At 55.5% G+C, this 18,967-nt stretch overlaps 1 protein-coding gene across 1 annotated transcript in view; it reads left to right on the top strand.

Annotated features, from left to right (window-relative positions):
- Window positions 1–1,219: 1,219 nt before the first annotated feature.
- Window positions 1,220–18,967, top strand: part of ACVR1B (activin A receptor type 1B) — a 35,346-nt gene continuing 17,598 nt past the window's right edge. The window contains exon 1 of the mRNA XM_062203636.1: window positions 1,220–1,339. Coding sequence (XP_062059620.1) covers window positions 1,249–1,339 — 91 coding nt within the window. The 5' untranslated portion in view covers window positions 1,220–1,248. The remainder of the gene's footprint in view (window positions 1,340–18,967) is intronic.

Genomic DNA, 18,967 nt, shown 5'->3' with positions numbered 1-18,967 from the left:
GGATGGTGCTTCAGTTTGATGACAACTTGTAAGGAGTCCACCTGAGAAACTTGCTCCCGCCTGTCCGGTTCACAGCCGGGGAACATGGGTTTAGCCAAGCTTCAAGCTTGCCCAAGCTTCGTTATCAAGAACCTGGGAGACCCTGCCCTGTTCGCCATCTCCGGCCCCCTTGCCTCTGAGGGAGTGAACTCTTCTTCCGCCTAGCTTCGATAAGCATCTTTGTCGAAATCTGAAAGTGACATGTATTTAGCACAAATTTGGAAATCACCCAAACGTTTAAGGGAAAAGAAAAGAATTCTTCCTGGCAGTAACTACTGATAACATTGGGTAATATCCTTCCAGTCTTTTTTCCATGCAAATATATAGTATCACCAAATTTGAACAGCACTCTGAGTAGTTATGTAATACGCTTCTGCCTTTAACAGTATCTCACGCCATTAGTTTTTGCAACCATGATTTTAAAATCACTAACTCGTGTTCCATCTCCCAGACGGCTCATAATTTAATGGGCTTCGATTAGCGCCTACGCGGTGTCCAGTTCTCGCAAGGATATGTAGGCAAGTTGACATTCGGCATAAACATTTGTCGTCTCCCCTTACACAGACACCGGCGAATACCGGGCAAAGGGGAATGGCTAGCGAGAGGCTCTCGGTACCGACAGGGCGCTCGCGGCCAGGACAGCGCCGGCGACTGCGCCCAGCCCCCACCACGCCTGAGCTGCATCATTTGCAAAGCCTTGCTGTGTTATGGAAGGAGCGTGCACGCACGCGGCATTGCAGGGGGCGAGGGTAGCCAGCGAGGACCCTCTCCCCGCCCCAGGGCCACGCCGGGCGGCTCCGGGCTCGGACCGCGCACCAGCCGCAGCTCGCCCAGGGCCCGGCGTGGGGGGAGGGGATCGGCGCTGATAAGGTAACCCGGCGCTGCGTGGGGTGCAGCAGAGGGGCGGAGGCTGCACGTCCGGCTCCGGCCTCCTCCGCGCCGGGCGCCGCACGGCTCCGCGAGGTTGGCCGAGGCGCGAACCCCGCCCACCCCTTTAACAGGGACACTCCCCTTTAAGGCGGGCGCCCGCGCGCACCCCGGCCCCGCCCTTTCGGGGGCGCGCGCGCGCGCCGGCTCCGCCGGGAGCGCACGTGCCGGCGCCGGGCGGAGGAGCGGGAGGCGGGAGCGGGGCCGCGGGAGGAGGGGAGGCGCCGGGGGCGCGCGCGCGCGCGCGCTGGGCGCTGCTGGGCTGCGGCGGCGGCGGTTACTATGGCGGAGTCGGCCGGAGCCTCCTCCTTCTTCCCCCTCGTCGTCCTCCTGCTCGCGGGCAGCGGCGGGTCCGGGCCCCGGGGGATCCAGGGTGAGTCCTGGGGCGGGGGCGGGGGCTGGGCTGCAGAGGGCCGGGCGAGGGCGAGGCCTGGAGCTGCGGCCCCCGGGCGACGGCGCGCCCCCCGCCCCACGCGCACAATATGGCCGGGCGGGGGGCGCGAGGTGTCCGGGGTGACCCTCGCTCGGCCTCCCCCTCTTCCCCCCCGACCTCCGAGGCGCGGCCGCCCCGCCGCGGCCCGAGCTCGGCCGGGCCCCGGGGACCCGAGCTCTCCTCCAGGCGGAGCTGGGTCCGGGCAGCGCTCAGGGGGTCGCGCCCCCCGGCACCCTCAGCGTTCCGCGCTGGGGACCCCCGGGGCCGGCGCCTGCGACATAGGGAGCGCCGTGGCTTCTGCCCTTCAGCGTGTCCAGGGGGCGGGGGGCAGTGTATCTTCGCTCCAGATGCTCCTGGGTGGGGGGGCGCCTGTTTCTCCCGCCAAGATTGGGGGGTTCGGGCCGTGGGGGTCTTGGCTCTCCGCCGAGGTATCCTGGTGTGGAGAGGGTCCTCGCGCCCAGCGGGCTGGAGGGGTGGGGGTCTCTGACCTTTCCTTGAGCCCCCTGCACTTGGGGAGGCTCGTCCCCTCCTTGCCAGATGTTCTGGGAAAGGGAATCCCATTTCCCCCAAGCACCGTCCCTGGAGTTCAGCGGGGCACCCCCCCGACCCTCGCAGCCCACACGCCGGGCCGATGCAGTGGGGAGCAAGTGGGAGGAACAGGCCCCTACACCTCTCCCAGGCTCGGCTCTGGAATCTGGTAGCCTTGTGAAGCCTGGCTCCCCGCGGCTGCTCTGATCCCTGGCTGTATTTGCTTTCCTCCTGGCCTCCCCCACCCCTCCCCACCCCACCCCAGGGGGCCCATTCAGTGGATCTCTCTGCCATGCCTGTCAGGTGAAACCCTAGAAGCTGGCCACCTCCCCCACGGCCATCGGTGGTGTGCCTGGCCTTGGTCACCACTTAATTTCCTTCCCACAGCCTCTGCTGCCTGATGCTGTACCCACCCTGCCCGCCGTGGAGGTGGGCACCTTCCTGGGGTGGGGGTTGTGGGGGACAGTCTGGTGGCTGTGCTGTTTGCAAAGAGGCCCGGAAACCCTAACCCTGCTTCCCTTTTCAGAGTCGGCTCAAACGCGTTTTGGCATTGGGGTAGCAGGTGAAGGTTATATTTGGATTTCAATAGGTTGAACTGATTGTTGTCCCACAGATGGGTCTGGGGGAGACCAGCCCCGGGTACAAAGCCTGCTGCTTTGACTTCTCAGCAGCCCCCTAACCTGCCAGGCGCTGGGGGCCGTGTGTGTGTGTGTGTGTGTGTGTGTGTGTGTTCTCAGGTGGCTACAGACCATCAAGGAGAGACACCACGCCACTTTTGCTTCTCAGAAAACAAGTTCATTATCTCGGGCTTTGATGTTTATTCCGGGCGGTATAGGCTCTGCAGTGGGGTCTTTGTTCACTGGCTAATGCTCCCGGTAAGCACCTCGCCCGTCCTTGGGGCATAGGTAACCTCCACAGGTCTTATAAACACCATAAAGGTGCACCTTTGTTGCCTGATAGTGATTTCCATGAATAAGGATGTTTGCAGGGAAGGGGGAGCATGGGGGCTTATTATGGGCTGTGTGTTTGGGATGTGTAACCTGGTATAGGAAGTGAGGTGGGGAGAATAAGGAGACTCAAGCCTTCAGGTTTGTCTGGTGTGTGTGTGTGTGTGTGTAGGAATAAATCCTTAAATTCCTAGCATTGGAATTTTTATCCTGCCCATCATACCCCCAGGATTTTTAACAATCATTTATTTCCCTGCTGATTTGGCGGAGTGGCTGTGGGGTTTCTCTTGTTGTTGTTAAGAGTGTTTAATTGATAATCCAACTGGTTGTGAATGGGGCAGAGTTCATTGTTTTTTGGTAACCTGCCTACAATGGACGTTTGTTGGGGTGAGGGTGGGTGGGCGTAAGAGGGAGCTCCTTTCTGTTTTTGGCAACTGGGAAATTAGGTTGTGTGTCCAGCAAACATTCTGGAGGGCCTTTCAACTTCTTGGCCAGACACTGTATTTTTTTTTTCCCGGACACATGGAGTTGCCAGTAGTGCATGCTGCGGAGACCACTGTTGCAAAAGGCTTAAAGTCACACGTCACTTCTGGGAAAATAGAGGCTGTGCAATGACAAGAAGTTGATTTTTTTTTCCCCATGCCCTGCCTTTCCTGTGCTCCCCTACATGGTCTGGGAGAGGGATGGAGCCCGGCAGCTCCAATGCCCACAGCTTGGAGGGGGTAGGAGAGCAGTAGAAGGATAGGTGTTTCTGTTAATTAATGAGTTACCTGGGACACAGCGAAAGGCCAAGGTGATACAGAGAATGAGTTTCAGGCTAGAAATAGCATCCATTTGATAGGTATATCGTGTTGTTAAGACCTGGCTTTGGAATGTTTACCTTCGTGGTTAACACTGAGTTAGTAAAAGAACAGGACTTTGATGTCTCAGGACAAAAGCAGAGGGACAGACATTGGAGGTTCCTTTTGAATTGACTGAAAATCCAGTTTGAAGCCAAGCCCTGTGATTTTGTTGCGTGGCCGTGGATTTGGAAACAGGGCGGAAGCCAGCTCCTGTGGAGGAGCAGAGACCCTCTCTGGAGTTTTGTTAGGACAGCTCCCAGAGCCGATGTGATAAAACCTGTTAAAATGGCCACCCTGGTTAAAGGTTAGAGGCAGGAGGAGGAGGAGGAGGAGGAAGCAGAGGAGGAGGGGACTGCTTTTCAGCCCGGGAACTTTGCTCCCTTCCAGGCGGCCCTTGACCAACTGGCTAAGCCTTGGGCGCCTGCCTCAGTGGCCCCCCGGTGCAGCGCTGTGTGGCTGTCCCCAGGCCGGGTGTGGGGCTGCTGACTGAGGGCCAGTTGGTGGAGGTATTTTTAGATGCAGTTTTTGACTTCAGTGAATAAGGGCTGTTGGGTGACTTTTTATCTCGGGGGGCAGGGGAGCACGCTCTGTGATTGATAGAGGCAGCACATGGCCCCATGGTGCGTTTTCTACCTTTGTGCTGCTTCTGCGGACTGGGTTCAGGTCTCCTCAAATTCCTCTCTGCCACCGTGGGTGCTAATCAAAGCAGGTCTGGAGGGAGTGACCTGCTTTAGGCTTCATTGGTTTGGCAACGTTGTAACTCTTACGCAACTCTGGGTATGTTTATGGCCCTATGTAAATGTTACATAAGAACATGGAGGCCGAGAGGTGGCCAGAGGAGTGACTGCACCGGGGAGGGGAAGCCGTGCGGAGGCTGCACATGCCTCCAACACCCCCCCCCCAGGACCTTGGGAACCTGCTGTGTGCGTGGGCTGGGGGTGAAGCTGCACTCTGTCCCTGCAGCAGCCTTGTCAAAGGATTGTGTCTTTCAGGTGGACTGCTGTGTTATAAATAGGTTTATTCTACACCGGTGAGCTAATTGTAACCTTGCTACCAAAATATGAATCAGTAAGCAAGGAGGAGCCGAGGAGACGCCGCCGCTGCTGCTCCCGGCACGGCCCGTGCACGCCCGCTTGTTGCATTTGGAGCGTGAGTTGGATTGCATTGCATGCTGTTCCCATGATAACCCTGGAGCATGGGGTGTCGAGGTGTACCAGCGCCGTGTCTCGGAACCTCTCTAGTTTTGAAGGTTAAATTAGAATACTGAAGTGCATCTTGTGTTTTCATTTTTGAAATCTTTATTGCTGACTGGTCAGTCCTTGCCCGGAGCAGGAGTGAACATTAACTCCAGAACCCTACCTCCTTGGCTTGAGTTCTTGTGTCGTGTGTTACAGTAGGAGTTGATGTCAGAGGGTCTTCTCTCCTTTGCCTCTGTTCATAAAGAGAAAGCTGCTTTGTGATCTGGGCCTCCGTCGCGGGCAGGCCTCTTGGAACCCGTCGGTTCCACCTGCACTGGCCGTGCTGGGCCCTGGTTCTCACACCTGAGGCAGGCCCTGCCTTGTGGCCAGGTTGCAATACCCACACTGGACTGCTGCCGCCCCAGGATTTTTCAGCTCCCGCTTGGTGTAACGGGAGCCTGGGCTTCCAAGGTGCTGTCTCTGCCTGTCACTCTGTTGTCTCTGCCCGCTGGGTTCTCCATCCTGGACGCCAAGCCCCGGTGCTGTTTGCAAGCGGACGGACAGCTCCCTGCTCCTTGTGGAGCCGCCAGGGTGTGGGTTAGCCGTGAAGTTTCCGGCCCAGGGCTGTGTCACCTGTTTTCCGGGTTCCTTCTCCTTCTATTCCACCTTAAGGCTGCGTTTGGCTGAATATTTTGAGTTTAATGAAAGTTACCGCCTTTCCCTGGGAAGTGTCGCATCACATCACTGCTGGTATTTACAGGGTTACCTGTAGGAGCCCTCCTGGTTCATTTTGGTTGTCTTTGTGCCCGGAACAGTTGCTGGCTTAGGGAGGTAACAGAGCAAGATGAACAGGAGTCCCTAACTCTGCTGTTTCAGAACTTAACAATTGCAGTGGCTTAGACGGAAAATAAATAAGTAAACACGGTTATCAGTCACAGTTGCCAAATGCACCTCTTGTGGCTGCTGGGGCCGTGGAGCCGGGCCGATCATGTCCACGCTCCTCGCCGGTGGCAGCTCTGTCCTGGGAAGGCGCTGCTCCGCGGGGGTGTGTGTGTGTGTGTGTGTGTGTGTGTGTGACACACACAGGGTCAGGTTCCTGCAGGCCTCCGCACACAGTGTCCCTGTCATGTAATCAGCACATAACCTGGCTTTGTGAGTTTCCGTTGGAAGACATCCTATTTACTACGTCCCTGATTGAGAAACCGACAGCAGCGCCGTGGCCCGTGCCTGTACCAGGGTGTCAGTCCCGTGTGTTTTCTTCGAGAGGCACGTCACCGGTGCCTTGCCCTTAGGAGCGCGGTCAGCACCAGGCCTGGGGGCCGTTTTGAGCAGCGAAGCGATCAGTAGGAAGCAGGGCGCTGGATACACTGCAAAAGGAACATGTGTTTCCCGCGTGAGAACCGAAACGAGAAGGCAGCGTGTTGCCTGGTTTGACCTCAGCTGGGAACATGTGTGCCGGGCGGCTCACGTCTCCACTGCTCTGTGCATGTCCTTAAGTGACCAGGGAAGGACTGTGAGCCTTTGATTGGGGGGGGGGGGGGTGACAAATCAATTTTCGAGAGCAGGCAAACTCGCAAACCTGGAATGTGTGGATAAAGAGGACCGACCGTGATCCCTTGGAGCTGTACAACTAGGGGGAGACGTTCCCATGGTGTGTGCGATTCCCAGGGCTCCTGGGTAGTTGTGCTGATCCAGGGTTCTGAGACACACGCAGTCCCAGTTCCAGACTGCAGATGAACTGAGCAGACCCCAGCGTGTGTAGATCTTGTGGCGATCAAACACCCACCCAGGGAGCATCTGCCTTCAGCCAGGCACTGCCACAGGTGTCCGGGAGACACACTGCCTTCCCCTTGTGAGGCTCGCCTTCAGGGTGCCGAGAGAGACAAAGAAGTGTAGGGTGACCGCGGCCACCCCCCTGCACCCTCTGCTCCCTGCTGGCCCCGGGGCTCGGTCACACACTGGGCTGGGGACTGCTAGGACAGGCTGAGCAGGTGTAATTACGGCGCCTGGCCTACATGAACCAGTCCCTGAGAACTTCAGAAGCAGGTTTCTCAGCCGGTGGTGGAAGAGGAAGCCACAGACGTGGAAGCGAGCCGCCCACCCAGGCTGGCAAGCATGCGGGCAAGGAGGTGGGGCGGGGGGCGGGCTGGCTGGAGTTGCTGAGAGTGGTCCCTAGCCGTCAGCTGGAAGGAAAACAGGTTAGAGTTTGAGGGGAGCTCAGTGGGTTTTGCCCACAGCCGGAAAGCTTGGAAGAGAACCCAGTTCTAGACGGGAAAACAGCCCTGGCTGGCACCAGTTACCCTGTGCCTGGACTTGGGGCCTGTAGAAGCTGTGCCATAGGTGTTCTTTTACGCAGTGGAGGCGTGGGGTGGGCCAAGTTAGGTGCTGATGGTGAGGAGAAGTGAAGCGGGAGAGGAGACGAGTGAGAAGCATCCAAGACAGGCCCGAGGGTACTTGACCTTGTGCCCAGCATCATGGGAGGAGCCCTCGTGCACCTTCATCTGCCTGTGTCTTTTCTCTGGATGGTTCCGAGTTGAGTGTTTGAAGGGGAGAGGGGATTGTGGGTTCTTTACAGGTAAGTTTGTGGTTTTTGTTTTGTTTTGTTTTGTTTTTTGACAGGCAGAGTGGACAGTGAGAGAGAGACAGAGAGAAAGGTCTTCCTTTTTGCCGTTGGTTCACCCTCCAATGGCCGCTGCAGCTGGCGCATTGTGCTGATCCAAAGCCAGGAGCCAGGTGCTTCTCCTGGTCTCCCATGGGGTGCAGGGCCCAAGCACTTGGGCCATCCTCCACTGCCTTCCCAGGCCATAGCAGAGAGCTGGCCTGGAAGAGGAGCAACCGGGATAGAATCCGGTGCCCCAACCGGGACTAGAACCCGGTGTGCCGGCGCCGCAAGGCGGAGGATTATTAGCCTGTTAAGCCACGGCGCCGGCCAAGTTTGTGTTTTTATTTATTGAAAAGTCAGAGCATGAGATCTTCCACCCGCTGCTCTCTAGATGCCCACAGTAGCCGGAGCTGGGCCAGGCTGAAGCTGGGAGCTCCATCTGGGTCCCTGACATGGGTGGCAGGGCCCAAGTACTTCGGCCGTCTTCTGCCACCTCCCAGGTTGCACATTAGCAGGAAGCTGGATGTGAAGCGGAGACAAAACTCAGCCTAGGCACTGTAGGCACTGAGGTGTGGGATGCAGGTGTCCCAGGTGGTAGCATTTTTTTAAAAGATTTATTTATTTATTTGAAAGTCAAAGTTACACAGAGAGAGGAGAAGGAGGGGGAGAAGGGGAGAGAGAGAGAGAGAGAGGTCTTCCATCCTCTGGTTCACTCCCCAAACTGCCACAATGGCCAGAACTGCACCGATCCGAAGGCTGGAACCAGGAGCCTCCTCCAGGTCTTCCACATGGGTGCAGGGGCCCAAGCACTTGGGCCATCTTCTACTGCTTTGCCAGGCCATAGCAGAGCCCTGGATTGGAAGTGGAGCAGCCGGGTCTCAAATCGGCGCCCATATGGGATGCCAGCGCTTCAGGCCAGGGCGTTAACCCGCTGCGTCACAGTACTGGGCCCCCAAGTGGTAGCTTAACGCACCGGGCCAAAGCACCTGCCCCTGTGGTGCTTGGAACTGAATTGACTTTTTTTCCCCAAGGGTTGGGAGGCGGGTTGTAGAAAACCCTCCTTGCTCCCAACTTGGCATGAGCTTGTCTACGACATTCTGCACTTATAGTAGGTAAAATGGAATCGGATTCAGTCGGTGTCCATTGCTAAGATCCAGGTCGTGCGTGGCACGGAACTGAATGCTGAGAGGCAGGGGCCCTGAGGAGAGGGATCGCACATGCACACATGGCCCCTCCTGTTGGGACATCACCACCCGAGGGCGAATGCTGAGCTCGTGCCCTGTGATGCCGCGGGAATGAAAGCTTCGCTGTGCTCACCAGTCACCATACACCCAAGCGTACCGTGCAGCGCTTGCTCTGTCTCCCTTACGCTAAACAGCTCTTCCCTGAGGTGCTCTCGTTCCCAGCTTACTGATGAGCACCCCGGGCCTCAGAGAGGTTAAGTGGTGGGCCCGAGGCCCGTTGGAAACCAAGGCGCACGCCGGCAGCCCATGCTCCACTGTGTGCTCTGGTTACTGCTGTAGCCGTGTCACCAGCTTCTGCCTTCAGCCTCCTATTTGAGCTATTATAATGCTGGATTAAAAAAAAAATTAGTTCCTTTAACTGCAGAGAGAGAGAGAGAAATCAATCCGCTATCCTGGTTTATTCCCTAAGTGGCTGCCCCTGCCAGGCCTAGTCCAGGCTGCAGCCGGGAGGCTAGGACTCCATCCGGGTCTCCCACATGGGTGCAGGGGCCAAAGCACTTGGGCCACCTTCTGCTGCTTTCCCAGGCACGTTCGCAGGGAGCTGGATTGAAAGCAGAGCAGCCCGGACTTGAGCCCATGCTCTGATACGGGATGCCAGTGTGGCAGACAGCAGCTGACCCCTCCTGCTGCTGGGTTTGACCTTGAAAATGCACACGTGCTCTCTCTGGTGGTTCCAGTGCCTTTATGTGGCCCCAGGATCCACTTGAGACCCCTCCAGACCCACAGTCGGTCCGCTCCGGCCCTGGTCTTCCTCGCTGCCCTTGTCTCTGACTGGACCTCGGTTTCTCATGGCCCTCTGCCTTCCCTGCTCTTCTCTCTGGAAAGCCTCCTCCCCTTTCTCTTAGCTGAAGCCGCACCCCCGGGTGCGGGACCCCTGTCCTCCTGTGGCCCCTCAGTCGGCCCCTCAGCCTCTGCTTCCGCTGCCTGTGTGGGTGGCGTGGGCGCCCGTGTGTTTGTGGTCGTCTGCTCCTCCCACTGCCCCCGCCCCAAACACTGATGTTGAGAATAGATTGATTCTTTACATGGCTTTGGCCTGTCCCAGAGCCTTGCATATCCTAAATACTAGCACATTTGGTCAGTTGAATTGATTCTTTGCTGCACTGTTGGTACGATCCTGGGTCACCAGTTCCTGTTCCGCCCTGCTGGCGTTCTGTGCCTGGCTGCTTCTCCCAGTCCCTGAGAAGCTATGGGCTGTCATCTCCCTTCCCGCTTCTCCTGGCACTGGCTGTCCCATTCCAGCCACGTGGACTTGATCTCAGCCTTGTCAGTTCTCTGTTTTTACTGATTTTCTCTCTCTCTCTCTCTCTTTTTTTTTTTTTTTTTTGCACCTTCATTGTCCCAGTTGCCTGAAGCAATCATTCCTGTCCCCTCTTCTCACTCAGAACTGTGACACGCGCCGTCTCCACTCCACTCATCCATCCCATGGTAAATAGGTCAGGAGCGGAGCACCAGGGGTGGCTACCATGCCCGGCTCTAATGAGCCGAGAGGACAGAGCAGCCTTCCGTGTGCGTTGTCCACCGTGAGTCGTTGTGGGTGGGCAGCGTGACTGTGGCCACTGAGCCTGCACACCTGGGCCCCGGGGACGCCAGGCGCACCCCACCGTAGCAGTACTACGCACTGCTCCCGGGCAGCAGGTGGGCGAGATGTGCAGGTATTTACGCTCCGTCATAAATGGGGCCTGCTTAGCATCAACATCAGACGTCTCTTTGGAGGGAGAACAAAGCGTTCATTCTGCAGACCCGAGGCTCAAGGTTGGACTTGTCTCAACAGCTCTCTCGGGCTGGGTCTGTTTCGGCAGAACGGCGGAAGGGCGCTGCGTGGCCTGGATGGAGCGTGGAGCTTTCCCTCACGCAAGCCTCCCTCTGTGGGGATGCCACACCAGGATCCCCCTGTGACTTGGGGTGGAACCTGGGGTGCCCACAGCTCCCCTTATTAAGGCAGCGGGGTTGTTTGATAGGTGCGTTTTCCGGTTTGTGTGTTTTGTGGACAGCATCGAGTGCCCATGTGGAGTCCGACTTTGTTACGGTTCTCTGAGGTCCCTGGCAGTTTTCATCTAACCCATCTTGGCAGTTGCCAGGGGTGAGGGGTTGCGGTGGCTTTCCCATCGCAGCCGCGGACGGGGTTGGAGTATTTGGAGTACGGGGTCAGCCCCCCTCCCTGCCCCCGTGGGAGAACCAAACGTCACCTCCGTTTTGTGAGGGTTCAGTGCCAGACGCCTCAAGAGACACCTTGGTTTTGAAACCGGACCCGGCTCCCCATACACATTGTGGCAGTTGTCTAGGTCGGTAGCTGCTGAAGGATTTCTTTAGAAAGCAGTGGAGGCCGTCGTTAGTGAAGAGGCAGAAATGAATGTAAGACAGGTGGAAGCCGGGCAGCCCAGGAGCCCCCTGCCCCCTAAGCTGCCGGGCTGACTGCAGGCCCCGCCCTGCGCTGGGAACTGGAGGGAGCACGGGAGAGGACGCTGGGAGAGCCCCGGGTGCAGCAGGAGCGCAGTCGTGCCCCCAGCTTACTTTCCTATGCGTGTATTGGGTTTTTCTCTTTTCATCTTTGAAATGATACATATTGTTTTGCAAATACGGATTTATGGTAGTTTTTAACTGGAAAAAACTACATTTAAAAAGTATCATTTTAACCTTTTTTTTTTTTTTTTTTGCTGTTTACTCATTTTTATTTATTTGAAAAGACAGAGATCTTCCATCTACTGGTTCACTCGCCAAATGCCTGCCAGGCTGGAGCCAGGAGCCAGGAGCCAGGAACTCCATCCGGGTCTCCCACATGGGTGGCAAGGGCCCAAGTACTTGGGCCATTTCTTCTGCCTCCCAGGCACTCTGACAAGACGTGAGTGTCCCAAGTGGCAGCCTAACCAGCTGTCCCCCGCCCCATCTTAACAGTTTCCAAGTATACCAGTCAGGATGAGCATTGTGCTGGTGTCCAGTACCAGAGTGCCAGGGACCGCGTCCTGGCTGCTCCGCTTCCAGGCCGGCGCTCTGCTGATGTGCGTCCCAGGAGGCGACAGGTGGTGCTCCAAGTACCTGGGTCCTTGCCACTCACGTGGGAGACCCTTCAAGGCTGGCGCTCTGCTGATGCGCATCCCAGGAAGCGACAGGTGGTGTTCTAAGAACCGGGTCCCTGCCACCTACATGGGAAACCGGGGTCGGATTTCAGGCTCCTGGCTGCAGACTGGCCCAACCTCAGGTGTTGTGGACATTTGGGGAGTGAACCAGCAAATGGAAGATCGATCTCTCTTTTTCTCTCTCTGTGTATATATGTCTCTACCTTTCAAGTAAATGAGAATAAATATTTTTTACAATGTGTATACTTTAGTGATGTTAGGCGCCGTCATAATGATGTTCAAGCCATCACTGCTCCATAGTTCCAGAACTTCTTCATGACTGCTGGAGGAAACCCTGTACCTTCCAAGCAGCCACTGTTCCCCTGCCCCAGCCTCTGACATCCACGATTCTGCTTTCTAGATTTCTTTTTTTTTTTTTTTTCAAGATTTACTTATTTACTCCAAAGTCAGAGTTACACAGAGAGAGAAGGAGAGGCAGAGAAAAAGAGAGAGGTCTTCCATCCGCTGGTTCACTGCCCAGATGGCGCAACAGCCGGAGCTGCGCTGATCCAAAGCCAAGAGCCAGGAGCCTCTTCCAAATCTCCCATGCGGATGCAAGGGCCCAAGGACTTGGGCCATCTTCTAGTGCTTTCCTAGGCCATAGCAGAGAGCTGGATTGGAAGCAGAGCAGCAGGGACTCAAACCAGTGCCCCCATGGGACGCCAGCACTGCAGACAGCTGCTTTACTTACTGCGCCACAGCCCCGGCCCTTAGGGATGTGACCATCTTAACTGTTAAGCTTAGCACCTACTCTGATTTTTTTTTTTACTGTTGATTGTTTTTCCACAATTTATTTGTTCATTTATTTCAAAGAGTGACAGAGGGAGCGCCAGAGTGAGTGGGAGAGAGGACTCTTCCCATCTCCCGTCTGCTGCTTCACTCTTCAGATGGCTGTAACAGCCAGGTCTCCCACACAGATGGCGGAGGCCCAGGTGCTTGGACCATCATCTGCTGCCTTCCAGGTGCATTGGCAGGAAACCAGATTGGAAACAGAGTAGCCAGGGGTTGAACCGGCAGTCTAACATGGGATGCTAGTATCTTAACCCACTGTGCCAACCCCGGATGATTTTTTGATGTATCTTAGGTGCTAGAACATTATCAGGTATATGATTTACAAATATTTTCTCAATTCTTGTGGGTTATCTTTTACTCTCTTGATACTATCCTTTGGAACACAAGTTTTTAATTTTCATGGAGTCTGATTTGTTTGTCGTTTGTTGCTTGTGCTTTTGGTATTATATCTGCGAGAGCATTCAAGGCCACACGTGTTCACCTGTGTTTCTAAGCATTTTGGAGGTTTTACACTGTCCGAGTGGGCTCATATACTCAGGGCTTTCATCTATTTTGAATTAACTTTTGGCGTGGCATAGGGTAAGGTCTGGCGTCTTTCTGTTACGTGCCGTGGAGGTACCTGGCGTGCTTGTTAAATCAGGTGGTCCTAAGTGCATGGGTGTCCATCTGGGCTGTCCGTACTTACGCTGGGTCGCACTGTTTGATAACTGGAGCTTTCCGGTGAGTTTGAAATTAGGAAGTGTGAGCCTCCACCTTGGTTTTTGTTTTTTTGTTTTGCCCTAAGATGGTTTTATCTGTGTAGTGTCATTTGTGAAATGTAAGACCATTTTTTGTTTGTTTCTGAAAAATAGAAAAAAACACTGAAATTTTCATAGGGATTGCATTGGATCTTATGTCATGTATTTTAGACATTATTTCTATTTGACTGATATAATTTTTTAAAAAATATTTATTTATTTGAAAGTCAGAGTTACATAGAGAGAGGAGAAGCAGAGAGAGAGAGAGAGCTCTTCCATCCTCTGGTTCACTCCCCAGATGGCCGCAATGGCTAGAGCTGCACCAATCCGGAGCCAGGAGCCAGTAGCCTCTCCCGGGTCTCCCACGTGGGTGCAGGGGCCCAAGGACTTGGGCCATTTTCCACTGCTTTCCCAGGCCATAGCAGAGAGCTGGATTGGAAGTGGAACAGCTGGGCCTCGAACCGGCGCCCATACGGGATGCCGGTGCCTCAGGCCAGGGCATTAACCCGCTGCGCCACAGCGCCGGCCCCTGATATCATTATTTAATGCATGTTGGTACAGCAGTTGTTCTCATTTTTCTGTATCACCCAATTTGCAAAAATTTTTTTAAAGAATCTTGGCCAGCACCGCGACTCAATAGGCTAATCCTCTGCCTTGCGGCGCCGGCACACCGGGTTCTAGTCCCGGTTGGGGCGCCAAATTCTGTCTCGGTTGCCCCTCTTCCAGGCCAGCTCTCTGCTGTGGCCCGGGAGTGCAGTGGAGGATGGCCCAAGTGCTTGGGCCCTGCACCCTATGGGAGACCAGGAGAAGCACCTGGCTCCTGGCTTCGGATCAGCACGGTGCGCCGGCCACAGCACGCCGGCCGCAGCGGCCATTGGAGGGTGAACCAACGGCAAAAAGGAAGACCTTTCTCTCTGTCTCTCTCTCACTGTCCACTCTGCCTGTCAAAAAAAAATTTTTTTTTAAAGAATCTTCTAATCTTAGTACACCTAAGAAACTGCGGGGGAGCGTGCATCAGGCCTCGGACCAGGGGCTGGGGGGCTCTCAGCCTCCAATCGTGTATTCTGTGGTGTTTGAAATTTTTTAACAAGGAAATGTGGATTACTTTTGTGCACAAAGAAAAAAAAAACAGTAATAAAAAACCGAAAAAAACCTTAGTAAAGCGTCCTTGTATAAACCCAAACCAGGCATACTGTCTTCGTAAGGGCATTAATAACCTTTGTAGGGAGGAGCCCTCCCCACCAGGTAGCAGGGAAGTAGCAGAGTTGGGAAGCCAGGAACAAGTAAACGCCTGGATGCGACTGAGTCCGTCCTGCACCTCGGGGGACGCACAGGCAGGCGGGAAGGCAGGTTGGAGAGGCGAGACCACAGGCTGTGCAGTAAAGTGCACAGGGCAGGAGCTAAGCTGGACCAAGACAGGGCCACAGCGTAGCTGGGCAGTGAGATGGGAGCGGCCACGGAGTCAGCCAAGACACGACTGATGGTAGACTCTGAGGATCCGGAGAGCGGAGGCTGAGTACCGTCTTGGGCATTGAAGGAACCCTAGCACAGAAGTCAGTCCGCGTGGAGTGAATGCATGCTGCGGACTGTGTGCCCAGTGGGGCTGGGGCTAGAGGAGGGGAGCGACATGGGTCCTGGGGCTGCAGAAGAGGGGCGCTCTTTCCAGTAACAGTGGTAGCTGTGGCTGCAGAGCCAGCCTCGCAGGAGACCGCTGGAAATTGTGTGTCCCGTGAGGGAAGGACTCCTCACCGTGACATTCCAGCCACAGATTTGAGCCTGCATGATATGGAACCTGTAGCTCTAACCAGCAGTCTGTCAAGATGGGGCCGGGGTTGTGGCGGAGCAGGCTAAGTGGCCGCCTGTGTTGCTAGCATCCTGAATGGGTGCCTGTTGATGTCCCAGCTGTTCCACTTTGAATTCAGCTCCCTGCTAATGGCCTGGGAAGGCTGTGGAAGATGGCCTGAGTTCTTGGGCCCCTTCACCCACGTGGGAGACCTGGATGAAGCTCCCAGCTTTGGCCCAGCCCAACCCTGGCCATTGCAGCCATCTGGGAAGTGAACCAGTGGATGGAAATTCTGAGTCTCTCTCTCTCTCTGCCTCTGCCTCTCTGTCACTCTGCCTTTCAAACAAATAAATAAATCTTTTAAAATACATTTTATAAAAGTATCCAGGAGAGAGGAACATATCAGATGATACCCTGGGGACTCCGTGAGCAAAAATCAGGATGTGAGAAACCATTGCCCGTAAGCCTCGATTCCTCAGCAGGTGGTTTGCAAGGAAAAGAACGGAGTGAGTGGGAAGCCCGAGGGTGGAGAGGGGTGCAGGAGCCTTCCTAGCCAAGTACAGTGAAAGGACTCCATTTGGGTCCAGATTGGAACAACTGTGAAACGTTTCTGAGACAGTAGGAAGACGTTTGAACGCTGGCTGTCTGGGGATACTAAGGCTCTTTGTCGGTACTTCCGGGTGTAAGGCTATCGTGGGCACCTTGGCAGTTTACAGTAGAACTTGCAGAAGATCCCAGCATCAGTAGCTAAGCCTGAAGGGTGCCTCCAAACATTACAGGTGGGCGGAAACCTGATGGGCAGTCGCGGCGGATGACGCTGCCACGGGCGGGCGCTCTGCTAAGCTTGATGTAAAATCTTGTCTTGCTCCTCAGGGCCACCCCATGAAGCAGATTCTCTTTTTATCCCCGGTACCTAGCCTGGCAGCCGAGGCCAGGGAGCTTAACCAAGCGGCCCGGTGCGGCTCAGTCAGCAGGTGATGGAGACTGGGGCTGGCTGACCTCGGCGCCCAGGCCGTGAGTCATGGCGGAGTTATGCCCTCTGGAAGGTGCACTTGGTGATGGAGGAGATGGCGGGGGAGCTCGTAGGGAGAGGGAGAGGGTTTTGTTGAGCAGCCTGCCGTGGGAGCGCAGAGCCCCAGACTTGTCCGAAGTGACCACGCTGTAGGTGTCAGCTCCCTCTCGATGTGGTTGGCGGTCTAAAGCTCACCTTGTGTTCCCAGTTGACTCTCAATAAAGGCTGCTTTATTCTGAGTTTAAGCACAGACAAAAGGCACCGGATGTTTTAGACCTGATCGAAGTGGGTCTTTGTGGCAAACGGTGGTTCCTGAATGGCTGCAGCTGTACCTCCTGTCCTGTGTGGTCTCACCAGGCAGCCTTGGCACTCCTTCAGCCACAGGGGTCTCTGCCTCTGCTCCCCGTGAGTCTGAGTGGGGGCTTCACTGCCTGCACCCGTGGAGCCATGGCGGCTGTGATGTTTCCAAAGGACATTCGCTCCATTCAGGGCCTTGCTCCAGGGAAGCCAGTGGTTAAGCCCCAAGGGACCAGAGGAACCTCAGGGAGGGACCACAGGCAGCGGAAGCAGAGTGGCTGAGCCCCCGCTGGACCCCAGCCCCAGTCACTGCAGAGTGGAAATGAGCCAGGCCTGCTCTGCCCACACCCATGGTCCTCATGAGCCGTTTGCAGAGTGAACGGGGGTTTGGGGCCACAGAGTTGTGGGGCTGAGTTGTTACGTGAGCACAGAAACGCATGGTGTTCTTTCCCCTCTCATCTTGAAGGCCTTTCTGATTGTCCTCTTCAATGGTCATTTGAGGAGCACATGTTTCACGTGGTTCTAGTTGGAACCAGCCCCGCAGGTGCCGGGGTGAATGGGTGAGCTGGACCGTGCCTTCTGCCTGCAGAGAGATTCCCCAGCAGGCATTGTTGCCGAGCTGGTAGGATCTGTAATAAAAGCTGGGGGCTGCGGAGCCCAAGAGCGTCACCCACTCCAGGGGAGGCGGTTTCCCTAAGGCCCAGGGAGACTAAGAATTGAGAATTTGTCAGGAGGTGAATCGGTCTATGACCTGAGAGACTTGATCAGGACTTTCAGCCACCTACAAGGTGATGGTGGGGTTTTTAACCTTAAATTTAAATTTAAATTTTTTTTTTTTTAATTTTAGAGGCAGAGAGAGAGTGAGAGAGCAGGAGCTTCCATCTGCTGGTTCAGCCCCTTAACAGGTGGGGCTGAAGCCAGGCACTCAGCCCAGGTCTCCCATATGGGTGCCTGAAACCCATCACGTAAGCTATTACCTGCTGCCATGCAGGGTCTGCATTGGCAGGAAGCTGGGGTCAGGAAGGGGACCCCGGTACTCCAGTGTGGGTTCTGGGTATCGGCACCACCGGCCTCACTGTCCCAGCACAGTTGTTTACTGTCATGGGAGGACCATAAGGGGAGGGCAGGTGCCCGCATACCATCCCAGAGCCGCGCCCAATTCAACTTTACTAGGAGGCAGCAGGTATGGGCCAAAGGACTTGGATGCCTGACACCCACGTAGGAAGACCTGGATTGAGTTTCAGGCTCCAGGCTTCAGCCAGCTCCAACCGCAGCTGTTCTGAGCATTTGGGGAGTGAACCAGTAGGTCGAAGATCTCTGTGGCTGTCTTTCTCTCTGTCTCTGTGCCTTTCAAATAAAATGAAAATAAATAATGACAGGAACTAACACTGGTGTAATGAACTTTTTAAAAAAAATATTTATTTATTTGAAAGGCAGAGTTAGAGGGAGAGGCAAAGAGAGATCTTCAGACCTCTGGCTCACTCCCCAAAGGACTACAACAACGGGGACTGGGCCAGGTTGAAGCCAGGAGCCTGGAACTCCATTTAGATCTCCCGCGTGGGTGGCAGGGGCCCAAGTACTTGGACCATCTTCCACTGCTGTCCCGGGAGCATTAGCAGGGAGTGGGATCAGAAGTGGAGCAGCCGAGACCCCAATCGGCACCCCGGTGGGATGTGGGCATCATAGGCAGAGGCTCTCGATGCTGACCCCAAGAACTGTCTTAAAAATAAGGCACAGCTGCAGTACAGGTAGCGGGGTGAAAATGAAGTCAGGAGTTTCCAGTGGCCCCATTGTCTCAGGCTGGGACACACCGGGGCCCCGGAGACAAGCTCCAGGCACCGCGGTGAAGCTTGGTTAGACTCGGGTCCGGAAGCTGGATGTGGATCTGCCGTGCGGGAGAGCAGGTCCCTTCGTGAGGGTGGGTCTACAGTGCAGCTGGGCTGGACCCACAGGAAGGACGTAGCAGAAGCTGCTTGGGGTGTGGTCCAAGGGAGCATCAGGGAGCCCCAAAACTCCCCTGAGGCTCCGGCATCCGCAGAGTGGGACAGCCTCGCCTGCCTTGGCTCCCGGGAGGCGGCGACTGTGAGAAGTCTGGGTAACACAGGGTAGCTGGCACAGCGGTTCCGAACTTACGGGAAACAAAACCAGAAACATCATCCCCAAATATAAAACTGGTGTTTCTGATCCCGACATCAGATTTGTGGTCTTTGTCCTAACTTTGGACACAGCACATGGAGGAATATTTAAAATAGGCCTGGTTGTGAGGGTGGCTGACGGCTGCTGGCACTGGGAGGAGAGGGCCGGCAGGCATTTTGTGATCCGGTCCTAAAACCGTGAAGGGTGAGGCTTCTCCATGCCATCTAGATCCCGGTGAGTGCCGTGCGTGAAATGTGCCAGCCCCGGCAGTCACCCATCCATAGAAGCCGGAAACTGTTGTTTGTGTGGCTTTAAGAACACAGTGGCTTCACTGGCAACCTTTACCTGCTGGGGCAG

Source organism: Lepus europaeus, chromosome 10, assembly GCF_033115175.1.
Source record: "Lepus europaeus isolate LE1 chromosome 10, mLepTim1.pri, whole genome shotgun sequence".
Lineage (NCBI taxonomy): Eukaryota > Metazoa > Chordata > Mammalia > Lagomorpha > Leporidae > Lepus > Lepus europaeus.
This window is presented reverse-complemented; position numbering and strand designations above follow the sequence as displayed.